Consider the following 19,090-nt stretch of genomic DNA (forward strand, 5'->3'; position numbering starts at 1 on the left):
GCAAGGGAGAGGAAGAGAGAGGAGAACACGTAGACCCAGCAGTCTGAGGACAAGGGAGAGGGCTGAACCAGATGATCACTAGTGTCCCAGTTCCAGAATTCTCACCAGGCCGAAGCTGGACACACTAGGATCACAGCATCTCTTACCTCCTTCCCACATCAGGACAGAAAGAAGTCGGAAGAGGTACCACCTCAGAAACAACCCCTTTAGTGAGCGGCCCATGACTTGTTCAATGGGGCCACCGGTCGATAGACTGCTTGGGGCTCTCGGAGGAAGTGACCTTGACGCAAACGCCTCCCTACAGAGTAGACTATGACAGTGGGGGAATGTTGTCTTCTGATGGGGTTTCCCGGGGAAATGCAGTTCCCGATGCTCGCTGTCAGCCCCGCCGGCCTTCTCTGCTCCCCCCTCACCTGGTTGTGGACAGTGTTGAGCTGGTTGTTGAAGGTCATGGTCAGGTTGGTGGACGTGCTGGGGGCCACGTGTGTGATGAAAGGAGTTTTGCTCTGGTTCACGGTGTCGTACATATTCACCCGACGCTTGCAAATCTCCATGTTCTGGAAACATGATTTGACGCTGTTCATGGGAAAGGCAGAGACAGGCATAAGGGAACGAGAAGAGGGTCACGTGGGATGGAATAACAGGGAGAAAAAGGCGAGAAAAAAGGAGAGAATAGTTAATTTAGTAAATAAGACAACAGGGAAAACTTTAGGTCTCAATTTCCTGGATTTCTCATGTACAGTCTACATTTGCAACAGTCGATGTTATTTTGAGACGTTTCACCCACTGCCTTACTGCCTTTCTCCCTACCCTGGACAGGTCAAGGGTCTCAGCACCCAACACTTGCTGGCTCTCACTGCATTTTCCTCATCGTGCTGATCTGTCTCCAGCTTCACGGCTCATTCTAGCTGTCAGTATGGCTTTCGGCCCCTAACAAATGTATACGTTCTCTGGGAACATTAAACAGCAGCTCACCACCTGCCACCAACTTCCCCAAAGACAACACCTTGTGCAAATCCTTCCCAGGCGACTCTGGGTCACTGGCGCCATCTAGGGGACAGCCAAGGAACTAGCCAACCTAGTATCATGACCCTATTGGCCACTTTCTCCCCATAGGAATTGTGCATGAAAGGAGAACTGTAATAATATTAATAATTAATAATAGGGTCTAACAGTGATTGAGAGCTGTGGTAGTTGTGTGCAAGATTCTTGCACTCAGTCTTACAACAATCCCAAGAGGGAGAGATGAGTGATGCCCCTGTAGTAGGAGTAAAGATGAAGTTTAGAGAAGACAGGTAATCTGCCAAAGCCAAGAGCTAATTACTGGCAATCTTCATATATACATATACATATACATATACATATACATATACATATACATATACATATACATCCTCTTTAACCTCTTTCATCCTTCCTTTTTATTTTAATAAAATCTAAAATGAAGACTCTCTCCCTCTTCTTCTTCCTTCATTCCCTTTGTGAATCAAAACAAAACCCTAATTATGAAAGTAAATATAAAAGTGTAGCTGACACCAACATCAAGGCAAAGGAAAGTCCTAAGTGCCCCTGACCAAGTTCTGAAAAAGTCACCACAAGGTGCTCTTCAGGATTTATACATGGCTTCGCATACACTTCTGTGTCTCCTTCTAACTAAACATAACTTTTCCTCAAATGCTAATATTCAAAATAAACCAGCAATACAGTTCAATTTTCAATACTTATTTTAATTACAATGTAATAACTGAATATAAATAAAATAATTGGCTACTATTTTAAGATTACAAATGTATACTGTTTCTGCATACTGTAAGTAAGCTACATTTTGCCATCCCCAAACATCCTTTCCATAAAAGATGCTCCAAATGGACTCTGACATGCGCAGAGACGCCTCTTTCTTTCGGAGTTAAGGACTGCGTACATTAGCCCACAATGCACACGAAACCAGTGTTTACTGACTGTGGACCCTGGAGAGAAAGGGAAATGTTTCCTACAGTAACCAACAGCTAAAAAACACAAATACCAGTGCTGGTGAGGCCAACATGTTTTGAGAATCTACGAAGTACCAAGCACACTGCTAAGTGCTTTCCCGTGGGGGCTGGAGGAATAAAAGATCGATTTTAGGTTCCCTTCGGAATGCACTGAAAGCATCCAATGATTTTGTGACAATTCAACCAAAAGCTCTTAGACTCAAGGTTTTCTAAATGAAATGGTCTGGCACGTGCACTTTGGGTTAGTTCTGTGGGGGTGGGTTTTAGGGAATCCGTGCTCTAGAATCCTGGCGTGGAGGAATGGGTGGGCCCCTTTCACCTCTCAGCCCAGATGCTGGCGCAGCTCTGGCCTAGTCCCAAGGGTGGGGGTCTACAACAGGTGGGCCTGGAGGTTTCTTCGCACCCCCGAGTTCTCCTGGCCTTCTCAGAAAGTTCTAGAGATTTGTAGGGATTAGGCCTACTCTCAGGTAAGCCTCGGTGTGCTCAAAGGCCCATTTGTCCTTCTGAGGCCCATTTTCTGAGTTCTGAATTGTCAGTGGTCCTCTTGGGACCCACACCACGTTCTGAATTTGAAGCTGATGCTCCTGATTTCCCTGCTCAGTTTTCACCAAGTACAGTGAAGCATTCTGCTACTGCTTCCCCTCAGAACCCCGAGATGGACGAGACTCCAAGGTCGCTCAGCCATGACCTTGACTTCATGTGGGTGACTGTCTCACTGCCTTAGTGCAGATGGCTAGTGGGAACCCTCTGGAGCGCACCCCTCCCTCTCCTGTCCATAGCTCTTTCTCAACCATCCCACTTCACCCTGGAATATAAAAAGACTGATCTTTTGGGGGTCCTATCCAGTAAATCACCACGTCCTCCTCCCTTCTGTGGTACCAACTGACACCCCATGGAAGCACCCCCACTACACCCAGAAACAGGAAAAATCCCATAACGAGAGTTTGCAAGAGATGGGTCCAAGTTCCTTCCTTGTATTGGAGTTTGCTTATTTCGAACATGGTTCTAAATGAAAGACTCACTGTCGCCGTGTGATTGGACTTGCTTAACAATTGATAAATGAGAGGAAGCGCCAACTTTGGTGGGTGTCACCCGCTCATTTCTTAGAGGCTGGTTAAGATCAAGCCCAGCCCTGAAACTGAGCCCAGTTGGTCTGGTCATGGCAGGGTTGGCCATGACCTGCAAATGTCTCTCTCCTCCAGCCTCTTCTCACATAGTCTCCTTCTCCTCCTGATCCCAGCTACTCTGGGTGCCCATGAGCACCCTGCGTCTCTCTGCAGGTGTCCCGGGACGAGCCTCTCATCCCCAGCACCTCGGGGTTGAGAGGCTGAAGTGAGAGCCCTCGTTGAACCGCGCCCACCCCCTGCATTCATGTTAAGGTTCCAACCCCCATACTTCAGAATGTGACTAAATTTGGAGATGAGATCTTTAAATAAGTAAAATGGGGTCATGAGGGTGGACTCTCATCCAATTCTTATTGAGGAGGGAATCTGGACAGGTATGTGTAGACGACCACGTGAGGACAAGGAGATGGCCATCTACAAGCCAAGGAGAGAGGCCTTAGGAGAGACCAGCTCTACCAAACACCTTGACCTTGGACTTCTGGAACTGTAAGAAAACGCATTTCTGCTGTTTAAGCCCCTCGGCCCCTCAGGGGTACTTGCTTCAGCCTCTGCAAACCAACATGCTCTCCCACTTTCTCCCACTGTGGCCCGTTCCCTCCTGTCCTTCACGGGGCTGCGCCACTGGCTCCGTTTTCCACTCTGACTCGCGCCCTGCCACCCCGGGAGACGGCAGAGGTCACACTGATCACCTGCCAGACCCCTGGCTTCTCAGTCACTCCTCATCCCCAGGACCTGCTGGCAACGCCAGCCACGGATTCTCTGTGTGTCAGACCTGAAACTGCTCCACTCCCCCAACCACAAATTCAAGCACCCCATCCCCCGCCACGCTGTCACCCATCTGGCTCGTTTGACAATTACTGAAATAAGCAACCTCGGAATTGATTAGACCAGTGTCTCTGGGCCCTCCCCACCTTTACTTCCTTTCCTTTTCAGCTAAGCCCCCAGTAGCCATCAATTTGGATGACAACGCTTTACTGCCAACGTCCTGAGCCTGTCAATCTCTCTTTTTCTCCTTGCCTGCACCTGGGGAGTTCAGCCACACCCGACTCTTCATGTCCAACCTCCAGCTCAACAATCCCAATTCCACTGTATTTCTGTTCAGTTTTCTCTGCCACCTTGTCAGTTACCTAAACACCTTGCTCTCAGCCAGAGGAGACAGCTGTCTGCAGAGCCCTCGACTGTCCGCTGCGAACCCAGCACACCCGCCTACGCCTGCGCCCCTCCGTCGTGCACGGGACACTGGCCTAGCCCTCCACCTGTGCTGACTCCCAGCCCCTCCCCCATCTCAGGAACTTCTCTTCTGAGTATCTTTAATCTTTCTCACTTGCTACCAGACACTTCCCATCAGTATTTTCAATTCTCTAATCTCTTCCGTATTAAAAAGAAACCGCCCTCGGGCCCTCCCCAGCCACCCCTCCAGTTCTGCCCGCTTCTCTCAAAGCCTCCCTTCTCGCAAGGGTCCCGCCTGTTTCTTCACCTCTCACTCAGGTTTCAACCTGCTAAGCTGGTTTCTGCCTCTGTCACCCACGGAAACAGCTCTGCGTCACCAATAGCTTCTAGGTGGCCAAATGGATGGCCATCTCTCCCTGGCTTCTTGACTCGACGGGGCGGCAGCGGAGAGACCTTTGTTAAACACTAACCCGCGCGGTCCTGCTCACAAGCCCTTCAGCGGACTCCCCACCGCTCTCGGAATCAAGACCAGGCCCTGCACGCGGAGGCCTGCCCCGTCCCGGCCCGCCCCGTCCCGTCCCGGCCCGTCCCCCGCTCGCGCTCGGTCTGTCCGCGTGCCCCGCGCAGGCCTTGTCCTCTGGGCTCTCGCCGGCCTTCCGTCAGTTCCCTCACTCACCCTTCGCAGTCACCTCCCGCCCTGTCCCAGGTGAGGCTCCCTCGTCACATGCTCTCGCCACACCCTACACTTGCCCTGGTAACGGCCTGGTTATTTGGGCATCACTAGTTTCGTACCTTTCTCTCCTCTAGGCTGTAAGCTCCAGCGCGCATGGGCCCATCTGCTCTGCCCCCCACGTACCCCAGCACCTGGCACAGCACACAGCATGCTGCATGAATGAGCCCAAATCCGGACAGAGTCCTCTCCGGAAGGGTTCTGGGCGTGACCTTTGGCTTTGCTTACGGACCCTGCCGTTCCGAGCATTTTCCTTCCTACACAGACCCCGAGTGCGTCCACCCAGAGCTTTCCTGTGCTCCACCGAGCCCTCCTTCCTGGTGACTGCGGCCCAGGCTCCCGATCGGGGTGCCACTTGTGTGTGTAAATAATGTCCCTGGGACGCAGCCGAGCTCATCGCCTTACGTCTGGTCTGCGGCTGCTTTCGGATACAGTGGAGGAGCTGGTGACTGTGGCAGAGGCCGTATGGCCGCGGAGCCCAGAACGTTCCCTCTCTGGGGCTTTATTTACCTATCCTCACCCGAGGACGTTCCTGCATTTATCTTCAGATAGAGCAGGAGGGAAAGAGGGAGGACAAAAGAGAGAGAAACATTGATGTGAGAGAGACACATCAAGTGGCTGCCACCCACACGACCCCAATTGGGGCCAGGGACAAACTGGAACCCAGGTACTGCCCTTAGCAAGAACCGAACCTGGGACTCTGTGGTCCGCAGGCCGATGCTCTAACCACTGAGCCAAAGCAGCCAGGGCCCTCCCTGGGGCTTTAAAGAAAACGTCGCTGAACCTGGGTGGAAAGCACGGAGCAGGACACCTACTGTGTGCTATGAGGAAAGTCGAGTAAGTGTGTCATGGTGACAAATGGGTGGTTCAGAGTTTCGATCGGAGTGATTCTCTTATCAGCATCGATGGTCAGCATCTTCTTTAACAGGTCGATGAACTCCCGCCGGTCTGCCTTTTCCACCAACATGTCACTCCCTTCCAAATCTGTGGTCATGTTCACCTGGAAGCAAGCAGGGACAGGTAACCAGGACCCCGCTGTGCCTCCTCGACTTCCCAAACTCTCGGTCACCCCGTCCCCGTGCGAGGCAGTGTGTGCCCTGCCGAGGCGCTGCCGCATGTCACCGTTGCCCACAGGATGTGGCGGTGCTCTCTGCAGGGACGGGGGAGGCTGCTGCCGGCACCTGCCATACATGCAAGTGGCAGGATGTACACCCTGTCGCTTTAATCAGTTCAATCGAAATGCACCTCACATCACACCTCATGGAAAAAACCCCACAAGATGAAGGGTTCTGGAGGTTGGCTGCAGAACAGTGTGAAGGTACTCGAGACAACTGAATTGTATAGCTGTAAGTGGTGGAATGATACACTCGGTGCTATGTGTATTTTACCACAATGAAAAACAATAACTGCAACCAAGCAGCACAAAATAACATGCACACGGTTTACTGCTTTAACCCTCGGAGGGAACTGTCAGGGCCTGAGTGCCCTCCCCTCGTCCACGGTGTTTCAGCTCCAGCTCCGAGTTCGGGCCAGAGCGACCGCAGCCGCCGTGCTCACCGGGACTCTGCCATGACCAGCAGGACATCTGGACGCAGGGTTTTCCTCCCCAGATCACGTCTACACTAGGATAGCCTTTAAGAGACTTGTTTTGGGGTACTTTCTGTTTCCCAAGACATGCTCTGGAAAGCGATCTCCGTTTTCTAAGACAATCTAAGCTTCTACTCAACCGACAAGGATACTTTCCTCGGCACAGGATTTCTGCTCACTCGTCGTCAGTAAGAGGGGTATGAAGTATTTATTGGTCTCTGGCTTTATTTCTCATTGCCTTTAAGAAAAAGTCACTTTAGGTTGCCCTGATTTCAGACCAGTCTTTACATTAAAAGTAGCTGAAGTTCTAGCACTTTCTCTGAGCACAAAGGTGGGAGCCTGTGGTCCCTCCAGCGAGCGGACAGAGACTGAGCATGAGGCATGGAATTGTCGCAGAACCTGTGCTGCAGCCCTAGACCCCGGCTCCTGGGAATGGGACCTTATTTGGAAATCGGGTCTTTGCTGATGTGATGACGTTACAATAAGGTCAGACTGGAATAGGGTGGGCCTTACGTCCAATGATGGTGCCTTTATAACAGTGGTTGTCAACCTGTGGGTCGCGACCCCTCTGGGGGTCGAATGACCCTTTCACAGGGGTCGCCTAAGACATAACAGTAGCAAAATTACAGTTATGAAGTAGCAACAAAAATAATTGTATGGTTGGGGGTCACCACAACATGAGGACCTGTATTAAAGGGTCGCGGCATCAGGAAGGTTGAGAACTACTCTTTTTTAAGATAAAGAAGAGAGAGATTTAATGTAGAGGCCAGGGGGAACCACAAGATGAGGCCACATGAAGGAGGCAGAGACTGGGGGATGCAGGGACACTGAGCACAGCCAGGGGGCCACCAGGAGCTAGGAGACAGGCACGGGACAGTTTCTTCCTAGAGCCTGGCCCTGCTGGCACTTTGATCCCAAACTTCTAGCCCTCAGAACCGTGGGAGAACAAATGCCTGTTGTCTGAAGCCACTCGGCCCTGAGCACTAACACCGAGTCAAGGGCATTCAACTCCAATGTACCAATGGGCTTCTTCCCATGAGCACGTCAGTTAGATTGGCTAGTGCTGTTTCACAAATGGGAGCCAATACACTGAAGCTATTTTTAAAGAGCTGGTGTAAGGTTTTAAAAATGTTCCGCAAACCCAGTGGTCTTCTTACTTAGGCGGGCATGTCTAAGGTCAAGGCTGACCACCGCAGTTGAGTGTCGCGGATTCCTAGCCGCCACCCAGGTTGCTTCTGCAGAAGTCGTGCCGTGCTTGGTTTTCAAAGGGCTGGCACTGCATACTCACCCACGGAGCTTACCTGGGCCATGTCATCTAAACAGTTGAAAATGTACTTCCTTGCTTCTTTTGACTTAATCCCCGTCTCTGCTTCATGGTCATCGGGTGTCTGGTCAAGAGAGGCAAAAGCCGATTGGTAATGTGAATTACTTCCTGGGCTCTGGGACCTAAAACCTTGAGCTTCTGCTTCTCACAGAGGGTCTTTTCTCCTACCTTTCAGAGAAGGAAACTTTGATTCCTCTTATTAATTTTTTTTCTTTACTGATTTTAGAGAGAGAGGAAGGGAGAGGGAGATAGACAGAAACATCGATGAGAAAGAACATCAACTGGCCGCCTCCTGCATGCCTCCCACTGGGGATCGGGCCCACAACCTGGGCACGTGCCCTGGCGGGGAATCGAACTGGTGACCTCTTGGTGCATGGGTTGATCGATGCTCAACCACTGAGCCACACCAGCCAGGGACTTTGATTCCTTTTAAAGTGACCTGCACACTAATTACTTTTTCTCTTCATCCTCCACACTAACCCACCCCTCTTCCTTCCCACAAACACCAGCCAGGGGGTGTGGCTGAGGCAGGTCCGGAGGATTCCAAGGTAAACAAGGTATGCGGTATCCGTGATAACCCTACATTCCCCCTAATTTAAGGGATAAGGTAAGATTCCGTATGTGGAAAGCAGAAGCCCTCTCCCACACATTTCACAATTGTAATTTCATTTTTTATCAGACACATTCATATAGCTCTCACTGCGTGCCAGGCAGTCTTCTAGAGCATATTTAAGAGTCTTTACAACCATCTCAGGTAGGCCGACCACCAACCCGTTTCCAGAGGGACAAACGGGGACAGAAAGCGTAAGGAGCCTGCAAGGTCACAGGGCCAGCCGGGGCAGCCGGCTCTGAGTCTGCTCTGTGCTGCGTCTCTGCCTGGGGCTGGGGCACACCCGTCCGCTTCCCCGCGGCCTTGGTCTGGGAAGCTGCTCTTTCCAGTTACTACAGGTTTTTAGACTCAGTCATGGATCACAGGTGATTTTCCTCAAAATCTCATTCAAGGACAACACACATGGAGCTGCTAAGATCTAGGCTTCGATGCCGGGAAGGGCTGGACAAGAAAAACTGAGGCTCTCACTGAGACGTGAGCCCTGCTCCTGCCTGGCTGCCCCTCCTCACCCCAGGGCTCTTTCGCCTGCACCTGACCTTGAGCCACTCACCTCGCAGCTGCGCAGCTGCGGGCCACCAGCCCTCCCGCCAACAGCCCGAGTGCTCGCTTAGCTCCCAAATCTCTCTTCTAAATCTTCTGTGACTCTTGGCCACACATTATCTTTATTTTATTTATTTTTATTGAATTTGTCAGGGTGACACTGGTTAATAAAATTACACAGGTTTCAAGTGTACAAGTTCTTTAATACATCATCTGTCCACTGTTCTGTGTGCTCACCTCCCAAGGTCAAGTCTCTCCCCTCCCCCCGCCCCTCTGGTAATCGCCATACTGTTGTCTGTTTCTAGGAGGGTTTTTTTATTTGCTTAATCCCTTTGCTTTTTTTCCCCATCCAGCTTCCCAATCACCCCCTCCCCTGGCCCCAACGGCTGTCAGTCTGGTTTCTGTATCTATGAGTCTGTTTCTATTTTGTTTATTTATTTTGTTCATTAGATTCCACACATTATCTTTAAATCATATTAGAATTTGGCTGTGGTTTCTGTCAAAAAAAACAACACACACACAAAAACAAAACACCCGCCCACTCTCTCATAGAAAGAGAGAAGCACCTCAAATAAACATAAAACATACTTAAGACAGCATTCTTTTCTCCTCACAGGAAAATGTATCAATTTTAATCACTAGGCGTAGATAAAAAAAAGTGAAAGCAAAACATGTTTGTGTTGAAGTTGAACGCCAGCCCCTGCCGTGGGACAGCGCGCTGTGGGGCCCGCGGCCGGGGAGGGGACCCTCCGCCTGGGCTGTTTCCAGCCCCGAAGACCCCCTCCTCCCTCAGGGCCTGGCTCAGAGGCTCCTCTGGCCCCTCTGCCGCAGGCGGTCATACAGGTTCCCACCCTCTGCGCCCCCAGGAACAGGGTCCGCATTACGGGGGCCTTGTGTTCAGTCTCTCTCTGGACTGGGAGCCCCTTGAAGGCAGGGGGTGCTTCATCTCTCTCTCTACACAGACCACTCAGGTCACCAAGGGTCACCTGATTCTGGGAGTTCAGCCATCGGAGTTGGGACTTGAGCTTTGCAGACAGCAGCAGGCCAGGCAAAGTGGAGCCTTTGAGCCTTCAAATTCACCCACACCTCGGCTCACAGCGGCCCCTCCCCCACCAGGCGGGTGCCACCCAGAGCTCCCCGCGGATCAGCCCCCGCCCTCCTTCCCCGGTGCTGGGCGCTGGTGAGGGACCAGGGGACGCGCTTCCTACCTTCAGCCTCCACAGAGGATACGGCGAGTCCGTGTCACGGTTGAAAAACCGAGTTGTCTTTGTCCCTGCGCTTAATAAATATTCAGCTGGCAAACCCTGTGTCTGTGAAATATACCGAATCTGCAAGAGAAGAGAGAGTGAGGTCGGGGCGTTTCCTGTCGCCGTGCATGCGACAGGCGCGGCTCAGCACCTCCGCGAAGACGACAGCCTTACAGAGAAAGAAAGAAGTGAGACGTGAAAAAGGGAAAAGAAAGAGGAATAAAGAGAGAAAAGCAAGGTTGAGGGAAGCAAGGTTTGAGAGACGACATCACACCCACAACGTCACCCACGTGTCACGTCCTGAATGACACGGGCGCTCCTGTCGGGAATCCCTGGGTGGCCGGGACCCACCTGGTCATACTCGGACGCGCCTGGGTACAGCGGCCAGCCCAGGAACAGCTCGGCGATGACGCAGCCCAGGGACCACATGTCGATAGCCTCGCAGAATGGCAGACCCAGGATGATCTCGGGGGCCCTGGACAGGAAGAGTGGAAGAAAGCGTTAGCAGTTCAGAAATGCAGGCAGCTGTTATGAATTCCACATACAGTCCTATCTGTCAAACCCAAGGTGCCCTTACTGACCCCTCAAAAGGGCCTGTGGTTCCCACACTGTGTTACAGTGACCCCCCAATCTCTGGCGTGGTCCTCCCCGTGAGCAGGGAGCCCGGCAGATGGCTGGAACAGACCCAGAGGGAACCCATCCACTGACTTCATCACCGCTACACTCCGACCAGAGGAGCTAAGAACCACCGTGGAGATGCCCGGGACTTCTCCTTTGCCGCGGAAAACGGGGGAAACCGATGTTTAGAGAACGCCCAGGTTTTACAAAGGAATTCTGAAATACAGGGGTTCTATTTTCAACAATATACTGTATAAAACAAGTTGCCTCCACCCAGAATAATGGGATGAAATCCCATACCCGTCCGTGCCAACAATCCCTTTCTTAGGGGTTTGTATCCCATTTTCCCAAGGAAATACTATTTTTTTCCCATTAGCTTCTAAAAGGTTAATCTCCTAAAACGCTCTCTCATATTACAGTTACGGAACCATGTTCGTGAACGACAGCCTGGATGTCAGCAAGAATCCCACCCTAGGCCTGTTCCCGACTGTAGGAGTGGTGGCCCTTCCTGTGACAGGCAGTCATTTGCTGCGCTTCTGAAGAAAGTCACCTCCACTCAGAACATTTCACACGCAGCTAGTCATCAAAACCAGACAGACCACAGGGTGCGTCTTCTTTTCTAAGAATTGGCCACAAGGAGGTGGGGTCCATTCCCGAGAAGACCAAGTTCGAAGTGTGAGATGTGAACACAGGCTGTGTTTTTCAACACGTGGCCCCCACCGCTGACCATGACAGGCATTATTCTGCTTCGTCTAGAACCTGCCCATGAAGAACGAAGGAGGTGCCCCCCTCCTGCCCTGGAGCGGGGGCGGGGGCCCGAGGGAGTTGGATCAAAACCACTTCCACCTGCGTTGGCCCCGGAGCCCAGCTTCCCCACTTCCAGAACACCTCCCCACCTGCTCCTATACACTCGCTCTCATCGCTAATCTTTTTCCTCTATGTAACAGTATTGAACAAACGAAAAAAAAACCAAGTGTCCTGTTACAAAGTCTTGCTGTTTTGTATGTAAAAAGGAGTTTCTTGGCTTCCTTCGAGCTGGGGACCCAGCACCGTGCTGGGTGCCTACAGAGGGCCACCGTCCTCGTTCTGGGCAGAGACAGTGGAGGGTGGGGCAAGTGTCTCGGGTTATGGGGCCCGTCCGGTCCCTGTCCCCTGACTGCCCGGCGGCTTCGGCTTGCCAGTGTTGCTCGGCACGCGGCCCCTCTCCAGTCCTGGTCTCCTCCGGGCCTGATTGCTGACCATTCGTGTGAACACGGGAGGCTGCTCTTGTCCTCGGAGGTTTTATGTCACTGCCGGACTGTCCTGTGTCATGGGACCTGCGATCTCACAACCAGCCTCGGTCACTGGGTTCGGTCCCCAGCCCTGGTCGGAATCGTGCGGGAGGCAACCAATCGATGTGTCTCTCTCATGTCGATGTCTCTCTCCTTCCCTCCCTCTCTCCCTCAGGTGAGGATTGAAAAACAACAACACCCACATCCCTCCGAAAAGAAGCAATATCTGCAAAGAACGTGATCGAGAAGACAACGTGTTTACGCCACACGTCTGTCCTCGCTGTCCTGGTGCTGGTTCCGAGGAGCCCTCCTTTGCGGGCTGCTGACCCCTGTTCCTGTCACCTGCACCTGTGCCCTTGGCGGCCTGGACAGTCCAGTCTCCGGGTGGGTCTCCGGAACAGGCTGGTCTGGCTCCGAGGGGGCCTCTCTGGCGTGACCATGGGCTGCTCTTCCCATGAGGTTAGTCAAGTGTCCTCATGGTTCCCATGCCCCTCAGCAGGCTGCTGGGACCTCTGGAACCCACCGCCCAGTTTCTGTTCCCTAACGGTGTTCCAGGCGGACCCCAACAGATGAGGCTGTCACGCGAAGGGCACCTCAGCGACCACCAGACGGTTTCGTCAGCTGAGGTTCCAAGAGCAGGGCCTGGGAAAGTCACTGCCGGTCCTTTTCCATCAGAAAGTGAAGTGACAGCCATTGGTGGACCCATGGTAGGTACAGCAAGACAGTCTTCTGGCTGCGTCCATGACGGAAAGCGGCCCTGGCCGGTTTGGCTCAGCAGTTAGAGCGTCGGCCTGCGGTTCACAGAGACCCGGGTTCGGTTCCCGCTAAGGGCATGTACCTCGGCTGCAGTTTGTCCCCGGCCCTGGCTGGGTCGTGCGGGTGGTGGCCACTCAATGTGTCCCTTTCACATCGATGTTTCTCTCTCTCTCTCTCCCTCCTGCTCTATCTGAATAAAAAATAGAAAAATGTCCTCAGGTGAGGATAAAAAAAAAAAAAAAAGGCAAAACACACGAACAAAACAAACCCCAAACCAAACCAAACCTTCCTTAATCCCTTCTTCTCCTGGCACCTGCTGCCCTGTTTCTCTGTCTCCCTCCAAAGCCAAACCTCTAGAGCAGCGGTTCTCAACCCTCCTGATGCCGCCGCCCTTTAATACAGCTCCTCCTGTTGTGGTGGCCCCCAGCCATGAAATGATTTTTGTTGCTACTTCATAACCATAATTTTGCTACTGTTACGTCTTAGGTGACCCCCGCAAAAGGGTCGTTCAATCCCCAAAGGGGCCGCGACCCACAGGTTTAGAGTCTAGAGAGTGATCATCCGCTCTTTCCACAGCCTTGCGTCCCATCACCCTGTCACCCCCTCTAACTGGGCTCTGCCCTCTGCCCCACCGCTGGCCGCCCTGGTCAAGTTCAGCGGTGACCACACTGTCCCTTCCACCAGTCAGCCTCTCAGCCCCGTCACGTTGGGCAACAGACCACCACCCACACCCACACCCGCCCTGCGTCTCTCTCTGGCTTGTCCATATTCTTTGCTGGCTTCTCCTCTACCCAACATGATGGCGAAGTCCTAGGACCCTTCTTTTCTCTTTTCATCCTTGTTCTAGGTCATTGTCATGGGTTAAATTGTGTCCCCCACAAAAGACAGGTTGAAGTCCTAACCCCTGGCATCTCAGAATGGGACCTTGTTTGGGAATGGGGTTGCTGAAGGTGTAATTATGTAAGACGATGCCACACTGGAGTAGAGTGGGCCCTTAGTCCAATGGAACTGGTGTCCTTACAAGAGAAGGAAATCTGGACACTGGCAGAGGGAAGAGGGCCGTGTGAAGATGGCCGTGGAGAGGGTCATGCTGTCACAAGCCACGGAACGTGGCAGCCACCAGGAGCTGGGGACAGCAGGACAGACCCTCCCCTGGAGGCTCCGCGGGAGCATGTCCCAGCCGACACCTTGATTTTGACTTCTGGCCTCCAGAACATAAATATCTGGTGTTGCTCTAAGTCATGCATCTTGTGGAACATGTTTCCATTGCCCTGGGAAACAGATACAGTAACCCAGCCGCACCCATAGGTTTAGATTCCATGTGTATTTCCAAGAGTCTCTCTCCACCTTGAACCTTTCTCTGCTCCAGATCTACGTTCCGACGGCCTGACATCTCCACTGGAATGTCTCCCAGTTGGCGGAGACTTGGTATGTTTAAGAAGGAACTCACCCCCCGCACCCCCTCAACATATCCCTGCCTCTGCCCTCCTGTCTCATGAAATGAAACCACCACCGTCACCACCCCTGCTCCTCCTGGGAGTGATCTCCGACTCCCCTCTCCCCTTTCACCCCACCGCCCATCCATCAGCAAGACCAGCTCCGAAGTACCGCACACTGGCCCCCGATCACCGCTCTGGCCCTGGCCGCCTTGCCTTGCCTGGACCTTCTACCTGTGTTTCCTTCTTCCAGCCCACTCTCCATGAAGTGAACAGGTCACGCCTCCCTTGGCTGGAAGCCCTTCAAAGGGTCCCCTCTCGGAATGAACTCTAACCCCTCCCGTGGCCCACAGGGACCTCCACCGGGACCCTGCCCAGCTCTCCACTGCCATCGCCATCCACTCTCCCAGCCCAGAGAGCTCCCGCCCAGTCAGTTTCCGTTCAGTTTCTGGAACCTAAGCTACTCCTGGACCTGGAGCCTTCAGGCGATGTTGCTGCTTCTGCCTCTAACGCCCTCTCTGCTGGCTCTTGCATGGCCGCCCCTCCCCCCCTTCAAGCCGCAGCTCAGCTGTCACCCCACAGACAGGCCTCCATCTCCAGTGCCATCAACGTCACTTTGCAGCACTTTCCCGATAACCTGCTGACTGTCTCTCCTGTGCTGAGCCCGCGAGGGCCGCACAGCGCCTGGCATTTAGCGGCCACTCAATCAATGAGGACTTGATTGAATAAGTCTTTATTAAATATAAGAAAGTGCTAAAATACGGGATTCAGATGGAAAGTTCTCAGGAGGAGCGCGAACCAAGGCGGGTAGGAGGGGTAAGTGTTCATGAGGGAACAGCAGCTTGGGCACGAGGGCGGGGCAGCCACAGGAGTGCGGGCCCTGCAGCAGGGCTACTGCGGGTCAGAGCACCCGACCTGGAGGGGACCCCAAAAGAATTAGAGCAAAAAAGCCAAAGAGAGCAATAGGGGTGCAGAGATCCCAGGATCCTGGAGCGCCAGACAGAAGGGCTCAAAAGGTCTCCGAGCTCCTCCGCTGGAGGCTCCCTCTCAACGTTCTCGTGAAGCCAGACTCCAGTGGCTCCCACTGTGCACGCTGGACCCAGCCCTCTCGGAACCCCTACGGGCCTCTTGCCTCTGGTTTCAACCTCTTCCGATCTGCCCTGAAACTCCCTCATCCACAAGGAGGTGTCCCTTGCTCCACACCCATGAGACACGGATCATGTTTCTGATACAGCTCGTCCCACTCTCCCCCCTCCCCTCTGACTCAGACTTAGCTGCCGCCTCCTGTGCTGGTACACAGGGCGAGGGAGGCACAAACCTGCATGGCCAGATCCGTCCAATACGCATTACCTGGACAGCTACTATTCTAAACACACATCCGCATATCTGCCCCCTGCTAGGCCTTCTGAAGGGCAGGGTCTGGGCCTCACGGACCTTCCATCCTCAGTCTGGCCACCGCAGATGCTCGATAAATGCTCAACACCCAGGCCAGGAGCCTGCAGGAAAGGCAGGCACTTCCCTATCTGGCCCCCAGTAATCCTTGGGGGACTGAAGACCATTTTGCTGTGATCTGGCAGGTGCTGGGTCCCCTGCTCTGCTAGTCCATAAGGCTCTGGGCTCCTGGAAGTTCAAAGTCAAATCTACAACTGCTGCTTTTTGTTCAGCGCCTGTGAAGCAGCGTGGTCGCGGAGGCTGATCGACTGCAGCGCCAAAGGACCGTTCACGCGCCACTCGTGTGATCACACACTCGAACGCTCAGCTTCCGTTTCCTGAGCGTCTACTATGTGCCAGGCACTGGGTTGGGTGCTGAAGACTGAAAACTAAACCAGACCCTGTGGCATCTCCAGGAGTTCCCATCCGGTGGGAGGCAACGGCGTGCCAACGGCTGTATGTGTGCCCAGTACGAAGGAGGGACTAACCGGGGAGGAGAGACAAAGCAGGGAGGGCTTCCCGGGGGAGGTTCTGAGCGGACAGATGGGGGTGGCCTCCAGGCACAGGGCAGGGTGAGCGCATGTCCGCCCTCTCCCGTGTCATCGCCAGCGCCTAGCACAGTTCCTGGGGCATGGCAGGTGCTCCCTACACATTTGTAGAAGAAATGAACTTTTCTGTTTCAACCCTGAAGCTGGTACCATCTCCTTGGCAACGCCGCCTATGACAAGAGGCAGACTACTTGGCCTTTCTGTTTCAAAGTTCACCTGCTTTAAAAAAAAAATCACATTCTGGTTTCTTCCATGGGGGCTGTTTCTGCTCCGGTTCCGCAGCGGGTAGGCTGGGTGGGCTGAGAAAAAGCCTTTGCCAGTGGGCAAGGAATCACCCAGGTTCTGTTAATGACTCACCCCTCACTGGCCACCCCACGGAATCATCTTCAAGTTTCCTCCTGGCTATTCTGGGGCATCAAACATACTAACCATACGTGAAGTGTCAGACAAAATTTGCACCTGAGAGAGAGAGGGACTGTTTCTTTCCAACATTCCTGTAGCAAGATGGAAAATTCCAGTTTTCTGTAGGAGAATAAACAGTGGCTATTTCCCACACATCAATTATTGAAGCTTTGATATTTCGCTCCACTAGCTCGCCGGATGGTGCAAGTAGCGGATAGGGCACTGCCGGATCGTGGCCCAGCCACGTGACCCTGGGGGCAGCGGCCCCCCCAGAGGAGGGGAGCCCACACCAGCTGAGCGGAAACACACACGCTCGGAGCCCCGTGCTCACGGGGAGACTCTGGCGCTGCCAGGGCCGAGCTGTCCACCTGCTTCCCGACGCTGGTCAGAGGGTGGCTCGCAGCAGAGCGCTGCAGGGAGCACCGAGCCCGGGCCTGGCATGGAGCCCCGCTCAACAAATCCCGCCCACTTCCTATAACACGTCTGAGTCCATGTCACGATTACATCAAGGGCATACTTTTTTTGTTAATCCTCCCGAGGATATTTTTTCCACTGATTTTTAGAGAGCGTGGAAGGGAGAGGCAGAGAGACAGAAACATTGATATGAGAAAGAAACAATGACTGGCTGCCTCCCAGGGATGGAACCTGCAACCCAGGTAAGTGCCCTTGACCTGGAGTCGAACCCGAGACCCTTTGGTGGGTCCGACTGATGCTCTATCCACCGAGCCACACCGGCCGGGGCAAGAGCATCGTTTTGAAAGCCCGTTTTCCTCCTTATATGTTGAAACATTAGGATAACTCTGTTTAAATCTATTGAAGCAGTCCTGGCCAGTTTGGCTCAGCTGTTAGAGCGTCGGCCAGCGGACTGGAGAGTCCCGCGTTCAGTTCCCGCTAAGGGCATGTACCTCGGTTGAGGTTTGTTTGTCCCTGGCCCCAGCTGGGGTCCTGTGGGTGGCAACCAGCTGATGTGTCTCTCTCGCTTCGTTGTTTCTCCCTCTCTCTCTCTCCTCTCTCTTTCTCTCTCTCTCCCTCCCGCTCTGTCTAAAGATAAATGCACAAGTGTCCTTGGGTGAGGATAATAAATAAATAAAATAACCTATTAAAGCATACATATGAAACACTTTTTGTTTCATTTATTTATATGAAAAAGGTACAAAGATTAAGAACCAACAACAAAGCACCAAGTACCTACCACCCAGCTGGAGAGGAAGCTGCCTGTCCGCAGCCCCCACGCCCTCCTTGCACAGGGAAGTGCGGCCCTAACTCCGCACCCCCTTTCGCGGAGCCTTCTTGTGCTCAGCCAGGCTCCGGGCCAAGCGCAGGCCCAGAGTCGCTATCTCCACCTGCAGGGCGAGCTCATAAAACAGGCGCAAGGCTCACAGCCCCTCCCGACTTGGGCAATAAATCTGCAGCGCTAATCAGAGAGCCCAGGAAGGGCTGTGCATTTCTGGAAAAAATGTTACTCAATGTCTCCGAGTTTTTATTTCACCATCTATGAAATGTGATTATTAATCTTGCCCCCCACCCCCTTTCTTGTCTCTACAGCAGCTTATGAAGATAAATTATGGTTGGCAGAATTATAAAGCAGTTGGAACTCCTCGGAAGCAAGACACTCTATTAGCCCATGGTATTTTATAATCACTGATACTATAAGGTGTGCTCGAATTGAACGGCGGGGGGAAAAGCCCGTTCCCACAAATATATGTAGATTGAAAGTAACCTCGGTATGGCTGGGGCAGAAGCAATCGAAATGTAAATTGTGTTTCAGATGGGCTGTTAAATCTTATGGTTGGTTCCACTGCAAAAATAGCAGATTTGGAAATGCTGACATGAGCTCGGCGCCACGATTTGAGCTGGTGACCTGGTGTGGGAGGCAGGGGATTACATCAAAGCCACATGGGACCCGAGAAACAGCAGAGATCTGAGGACTCGGAAGAGGCTATGTCAGAGACACTGGACCCAAAGCCCGAAGGCTCTGGACAGAAGACAGCCTGAAGGGGCAGTGCCGGAGGAGAGCGCCTCGGGGCAGCCACATGGCGCGAGAACACACCCTGTGACCACCGGCGGGCTGCCAGGAAAGTGGGGAGCAGCCTCCCCCAGACCTGGATTCATACCATGTCTGGGGACCCTGGAAGGTCTAAGTGGAGATCTAAATATTGACTGACACCTGGATAATCCAAGGCCAGCCCGAGATGTGATTTTGAAAGACACGAATTCCTCGCTGAATAGGAGACAGAGGAGAAACGGGTTTGTCTTCGACGGGGTGCTGGGTAGATGAGAAGGACCGAGGGATCGGGCGGGAGCT

At 53.0% G+C, this 19,090-nt stretch overlaps 1 protein-coding gene across 4 annotated transcripts in view; it reads right to left on the minus strand.

Annotated features, from left to right (window-relative positions):
• Positions 1-19,090, minus strand: part of HIPK2 (homeodomain interacting protein kinase 2) — a 169,162-nt gene that overhangs the window by 31,730 nt on the left and 118,342 nt on the right. For all 4 annotated transcript variants that reach the window (XM_036246623.1, XM_036246621.1, XM_036246620.1 and 1 more), the window contains exons 3-7: positions 10,675-10,798; positions 10,285-10,404; positions 7,904-7,990; positions 5,831-6,015; positions 414-576 (exon numbers count right to left, since the gene is read on the minus strand). In XM_036246623.1, coding sequence (XP_036102516.1) covers positions 414-576; positions 5,831-6,015; positions 7,904-7,990; positions 10,285-10,404; positions 10,675-10,798 — 679 coding nt within the window. The remainder of the gene's footprint in view (positions 1-413; positions 577-5,830; positions 6,016-7,903; positions 7,991-10,284; positions 10,405-10,674; positions 10,799-19,090) is intronic.

The sequence above is a fragment of the Molossus molossus genome, unplaced genomic scaffold (genome assembly GCF_014108415.1).
Source record: "Molossus molossus isolate mMolMol1 unplaced genomic scaffold, mMolMol1.p scaffold_m16_p_7, whole genome shotgun sequence".
Classification (NCBI taxonomy): Eukaryota; Metazoa; Chordata; class Mammalia; order Chiroptera; family Molossidae; genus Molossus; species Molossus molossus.